This window comes from Antennarius striatus, chromosome 17, assembly GCF_040054535.1.
Source record: "Antennarius striatus isolate MH-2024 chromosome 17, ASM4005453v1, whole genome shotgun sequence".
NCBI lineage: Eukaryota > Metazoa > Chordata > Actinopteri > Lophiiformes > Antennariidae > Antennarius > Antennarius striatus.
The window spans coordinates 13,247,043-13,253,917 of record NC_090792.1 but is presented as its reverse complement, the minus strand read 5'-3'; the positions used below and the strand labels follow the sequence as shown (position 1 = coordinate 13,253,917).

The 6,875-nt window shown below is 38.7% G+C and overlaps 1 protein-coding gene across 1 annotated transcript; it reads right to left on the bottom strand.

The window, feature by feature from the left end:
- Window positions 1–1,032: 1,032 nt before the first annotated feature.
- Window positions 1,033–3,387, bottom strand: htr1d (5-hydroxytryptamine (serotonin) receptor 1D, G protein-coupled). Its single transcript, XM_068339141.1, has one exon. It carries the CDS (start codon window positions 3,385–3,387, stop codon window positions 2,245–2,247), a length of 1,143 nt encoding a protein of 380 aa, XP_068195242.1. The 3' UTR covers window positions 1,033–2,244.
- Window positions 3,388–6,875: the final 3,488 nt, after the last annotated feature.

Below are 6,875 nucleotides of genomic sequence, written 5' to 3'. Positions count from 1 at the left end.
ACAAATACATATGAAGTTCATTTGAAAACTGAATCACAACTTTCATACAGCCATAATATTTTCAACATGAAGTTCATGATCCTTAATTAACCTTGTGAGTGAGATTCTGACCTCCTGTGAGAGAGTGAATTTTCTCATCATTCCTGACATTGATTGATTTATAAAAAAAAAATTTAGACACCGATGGAATAAAACTAAAGAAAAAAATCAGTCTAAATATACTTTTAATTTAAAGTTGCGTTTTCAAATCTGATGTTGATACAATGAAGAAACTCACTTTAAGATGCAGTGTAAATTTACAGCAGCAGCTGCAACTGCTATGTCTCACAGATTTTCTCAGTATATTTCGAATTACAGCATATTACTGGACATATAAGCAGTTAATTCTCGTAAAACTACAACATAATACTTGTCACAGATTTATCCATAAAATACAGTATCTACAGAGTGTAGATGTTTGAATCTATGGTTTTCACCCTGTATTCATTGACAATTACAGAATCTTACCGTAATACTAAAACAGCAAATGAATTTGTACTTGTATATCTCTCTAGTGTTTTGACTACTCAGTGTACTTTACAACAAATATTTGATGTTTTGAGAGAAAATAAATAATAAACAATGCCAGCACGTTAATCCGTGGAGGCAGTCTGATCAATGCAGCTGAGGACCACACTGAGGTTAAGCACATTTGATGCGTCTGTAAATTTTCAGACTTCAGCTCCCACAGTTCTTTTTCACCTTCCTGTGATCCTCTGCTGTCCAGTTAAATTTATAGTACATTTCAATAAATAATGATGGTTTCATGAAGGGCCATATAAATGTGTAATTTCTGCTATTGTTCATTAGTTAACAACATGGCAGGGTGTGATGTCACTACAGCAGAAAAGTGTTCAGATTAAACTAGAAATTCACAATTTTATATGATTGCTGGTTCATGATCAAGACAAATATCAAGGTTATATATCACTATTGGAGTTGATATGATTCGCATAAAACAACTATTCCTGAAGAATCCTGAGGGGTTGGAAATTCTAATCAATATTAGTCACTCAATAAAACACAAGGCCATCTGGAATTATACATGGTAGACACAGTGTGATCAATATCAAATCAAATATTTTTGTGCTTTTATAATTATCAGTTTAATTTCATCAAATTAAATTAATTCAACCTTCAGTTCCACCTCTTGTAGACATTATTGCCTTTATGCCCATTTTTGTCTGGAACAAGCATATCAATCCAAAAATAAAGTTACAGACATCTGACATAAGACATTGACATGAGCTTCGTCTTCATTGACACAGTCATTTTTAACATCAGTGAATCTGTTTCCCTGCAAGTAAGTATAGCATCTACCAATGACACTCTTTCATATATCAGAAAAACAAGCATTTACATTTAAAGGACAGACACATGAATTTGCCAAACATGAAGCATTCTCAAAATAGACGCATGTGGCTCTGAACTTCTGTCCTTACCTTGTCCTCTTTGCTTGAGTATGTTGTTTCATGAAGTCTTTGAAAGGGCCTATTTGTTATTATAGCATTTGGTGGAACTTATAATTTAGAATGGAAATGCTCTTTCTATTTCAGTCTCTGTAATGATGAGACAAGCCTCACTGGTGAATAGCATGTATAAATGTCCAACACTTGATAGTCCTCCCTTGCTCAAACATGCATATATTACAGCATAAAGTAACCACCTTTACACACACTCATACACACAACACTCCACTTTCAAATATGATTGCATATATGGCAATGCTTTTACTGAATCTCTAGAATTTGCAGTCTTTCTAAGTTTTTCGCTGTACCACAGAATCATAATATGTGCACAGCAGATACAGTATGACGAAGAGATCAAGACAACATATATCACATGGCTTTTCCATTCTGCTGGACTAAGTCCAGTCACTCTGAGATTGCTTGTTCCACACAGTAATTACTTTTGTAATTATCTGTAGAATTAATTTTCTTCTCTTTTTAAGATGAGTTCCACAACTCATGGGGTTGAAGATTTTCTTATTTTGTAGCATGCATTTATAAATCTATATGAAGGATATTCTGTATGAATCTAAAGAGCTATGGCACGAAGCAGTTTGATGTACAAATCAAAAACATGTTACAATTATGTGTTCACAAGATGGAACATTTAAGTGTACAATACTCCTGTTTTGGTCATTGTCCTCTCATATATCGTCTTAAACTCCCTGTTTTAGAAGTGAAGTGTTAATCCACTTTTTCAGGAGCATCGTCTGAATTTGATGAGTTTTTGGAAAGCCTGTTTGAATTCATCATTGAACACGGTGTAGATAACAGGATTGATGAGGGAGTTCACATATCCAAGCCAAGTAAATACATCAAAAAGCACTGGATCAAACCAGCATTCTTTACATATTGCCATGACAAGTGTGCCTATAAAGAAAGGGAGCCAACACACAATGAAGGCACCCAGGATAATGCCCAATGTCTTGGTTGCCTTTCTTTCGCGAGCTGCACACAGGCGTTTCCTTTCCAGCACGCTATCGGCCAGCTTCACTTTCACACTATTCATGAACAGAGGCGATCCTCCGCCTCCGGCATTGCCAGAGTTTAGGTGTGCTTCCTGGTTGGAGGAAGAATTAAGAGAACAGAGAGAAGAGCCTGCAGAGGTCTGGATTAGCTGGGCTGTAGTGAATCGTTTCCCAGAGCATGATGGTGTCTTGAGGATTCGGGACCGGGCAGCGACATAGATCCGTCCGTAGAGGATGATGAGAAGCACTGTGGGGACATAGAAGGCGCCAAAGGTGGAGTATAGGGTGTAAGAGATCTGATCTGTATTCACCATGCACTCTGTCAGCTCCTCATGGGCTTTGGCCTGCCGCCAGAAAAGTGGAGGCATGGAAATTGATATGGAGATCACCCACACGACTGCAACCATGACCCCTGCCCGACGCATGGTTCGGCGTTTTGAGTACTCCAGCGCATCTGTGATGGCCCAGTAGCGATCCAGAGCGATCACACAGAGGTGCAAGATGGAGGCTGTGCAGAATGTGATGTCTGACGACAACCAGATGTCGCAAATGATCTGCCCAAATGACCAGGTCTTGCTGACAGTGTAGACAATGCTAATTGGCATGACTAAAATAGACACCAACAGGTCCGTGACGGCGAGGGAGCCAATAAGGAAGTTAGCAGGCGTGTGGAGCTTCCTGGTCAGAAAGATGGTGGCAATGACAAAGGCATTTGACAGCACGGTAGCCAGCGTGAAAAGAGCTAAAATCACAGACAGGGAGATCTGGAGGCTAAGCAGAGTGACTTCATTCCATGGTGGAGTTACAGTAGTTTCAGGAATCTCTGTGTAATTGCTGGTAAAGTAGTCCAATGAGTTATTATCCAGCTCCATCTTTATCTCCGTTCTTTCTCCACGGTTTAGAGCTGCCTCATCACTGTTATCTAAAACTGCACTTCAATCAGTTCAGGCATAGCACTGATGAAGGCTGTACAGTGCCTTGGCAGTGTTAGCACTGGCTGTAGATAACACAGAAACTTGTCTTTTACCTCTTTATTTTCCTTTATTTCCCCTCCCTTTGAATTGTAATGTAATTTCATCTCATCCATTAGCAAACATCTAATTCCATCATTTCAGTTAAAAACTGATGCCCCTGTAATCGAATCCGGATAGTTTGTGCATTTCACTTCTCCAGTATCGATCTACCTCACTGGTGTAACTGCAGGAGAGACAAATTCTAATTTGTATTCAGGGCCTGTCAGACAGGCACTTCTTTTCTCTCTTCCCAGTGCTCTTATCTCATCTCCAACCGGCAGCCAGCCAGCAACAACACCTTCAAACCAAGCCTTCCTATCTATCAAATGCTTTAATGGGCTTCTTCTTTTCGGTGAAGCTAAGCGGAAAGCTGCATGTAAGAAGATGTTGATGGTGGATACAGAGGTTCACTCGTTGTCTCTCTTATCTGTTCTGAAGTCCATGTGAAGCCTTCTAAATTGAGGTTTCTACTGAAACTTTGCTTTTCCTAATGACTTTGATGACATTGGGAAGCCAGCATATTAGAGTTACCCGAACCACAGCAAAACCAGACAAGGCAAATTTGGAGGCCATCCGTAAGATAATTGATTGATGTCCACAAAAAGGTTTGGGACGTTTTAGAGAAGTTGACTCATGAGATGTGATCAGCAAAGATCTTTCTTCAGGTTTCCAGTGTTAAATGTAGTATCTTCCCTTCTTTCCTGTCAGATACACTCAGCTATTGTGTCCAAACAGCTGAAAAGGCTGCGTCAGGCTGTCATGAAGCTTCCTCTGGAACATCTTCTCCTATGGGTAAAACAAACAGGAGGGGAAATGCATTATTTTCAATTTACCAACGTGATGGTTACATGCTTACTGTACTTAAAAAATACATTTTAACACATCTGGGGAAAACTATGAACAGCAAGGAAATGGAAATGGAAGTTTGACCTGTAAATTAAGGGGTCTGACACGCTGCTCATACTGTTACACAAACATCTCTAAATTTACATTGAATCCATGTCTGAAAATCCAGATTTGTTTTGAATATTACAAAACAGACAAAAGACAAGTTTATAAAAAACATTTAAAGAACATAAATTTCATGAACAGGTTCTGTAAATGTTCTATCTTGACACATTACACATTAACATCTTACTTAGTTTATACTCACATTGCATTATCATTAATGTTATGTTGATCGGAAACTGGAGCGCAGAGGCACAAAGAGAAACTGACCGTGTTCTTTTAGGTACGAGTAAGTGAATATTATCAAAGGAGGGTGAGCTGGTTCACTTTCAAGTAAAATGAAAGCGATGGGAACTGAAATGTGGACTTGTGACCTAGCAGATGAGGACTTCAAATGACTTTTAATCATCCCAGAAGACATTCTGCTTTTTCACTCTTTGTATAAAACATGTTCCCTTTAATTTATTATTTAATAGCAGCAGCATGGATACTGACCTTTTTTAATTCAAAGGAGATTTGGGGAAATGTAGATTAAGTGACATATTTAATGGGCTCATTGGTTGTGACTGCTGATGCCATGTGTCGCACCCAACCGCACAGAACAGGTTCTCTTCATCATCAGCAGCACACCTTGATGAATCTTTTTACAAATGGTAAATGCTGTATTACTATGCATTTCTAAGCGTTGCACACATGGGAGTTAGATTTGTAAGTAGTTAAAATGGAAATTAATGAGGGAGCAAAACCTTAGAGGAATGCACTTTCCATCCTTTTATAATTCTGTTCTGAGGGATGTTTTATAATTCACAAAACAGCTGTGAAGTGATGCGAGAATATCAAAGGACAAAGCTGCCAGCAAACAAATGATGCTGTTTGCCAATTACAAATGTTTGTTTCCTCACAGTTAACACATCCCTCTGCCAGTGTCAAGTCTGATTTCTGAGCGAGTGTTAGTTCCTGATACAACTCTGCAAATCCTCCAGTAACTGGAGTGTTGATTGGCAGCTGAGCTGTTGAGCAGGGCTGTTGCTTTGTCACTGACAATAGATATGCATATTGATTAGCAGATGAAAATAATCTTGTCTCTCCCAGCACATTCATTTACACATTCCACGCTGTTATAATCTTAACTCTATCCAAAAATTATGAAGAATCATTGGAGGGAATCGAGATTCATTGTTCACACACTGATGCTTACCAGGCGGAACATTTTAGGTATAATTTTGGATTATGAGGGCATGGGTAATGCTTAGGTTTTATTAAGGCTATAACCTGAATTTCATGAGAAAAAATGGTAATAATTAGTTCAGCAGTGCTTGCTTGTTGGAATGTCATAATTGAGAATAATTCTCCACTATACCGCTTGCCCCAGAGCGTCAGTGTACATAACAAGTAATAATTAAACCAACATGTGAAAGGTAAATTAAACCTTGCAGGTTACTCTTAACAGAGATAACTCTATTTAAGCTTTAAAGCTTTCTCACTATTGTGTGTGTGTGTGTGTGTGTGTGTGTGTGTGTGTGTGTGTGTGTGTGTGTGTGTGTGTGTGTGTGTGTGTGTGTGTGTGTGTGTGTGTGTGTGTGTGTGTGTGTGTGTGTGTGTTGCCGGACAAGAACAGCTCTATAGTGTAACTGTCTTGACTCCTGTCAAGACTTAAGTTTATTTTTTTGATTCTATTCATTTTTAATCTCTTCCTGCATTAATATCTCTTGTTATTTTATAGTCTTCTCCACCTCCCTGCACTCAATTAGTTCATCCTATTCATCTGTGTTTCTTCAGTCACACTGTAAGCCATCTCTCAATCAGTTTCCACCATATATATCCTCTGCTCAGCCCTTACTTCCCTTCCATTTTTGTCCTACTTCCAGCATTCCTGTTTTCCGCCTGAATATCTAGTGCAGGCCTGCTTAACTCTTTGTCTCTGCTTGTTGGACATCACTAAGCATTTGCAGAAAAGAACACTGTTTTTTATTTATCTCTAAAGCTCTACTGGTTACACTCCCAGATTGCCTCAACAACCTATTTTCTATCAGCGCCAGTAGTTACAATCTGTGAGTCTCCAAGTGGCTGACTTTGAATGCTCATCAGGTTTTGACGGATCTGGGCAAAACAGTGTTCTCCTATCACGGTCATGAAATAACCTGTAAAAAACTGTCAGATGAAAAAACGTCATATTCTTTGATACTTTATTTCATGAAGAACACAGTGAAAGAAAACTGTCACTGTTGAGAGGCCACTGTCCTTAAATAGCTGTCACTCTGTTCTTTTATTTGAGTGATTTTACTGTTCATTTATGTATCTCGTACCTGTTTTACATCGTTTCTGGTTTTGGATGACTGCTACCTTGGCCAGGTCTCTCTTGTAAAAGAGATTTATATGGGCTATCCTAGTTAAATAAA

Coding starts and splice junctions, on each gene's coding strand:
- htr1d (XM_068339141.1), bottom strand. CDS start 3,387: ATGGAGCTGGATAATAACTCATTGGACTACTTTACCAGCAATTACACA.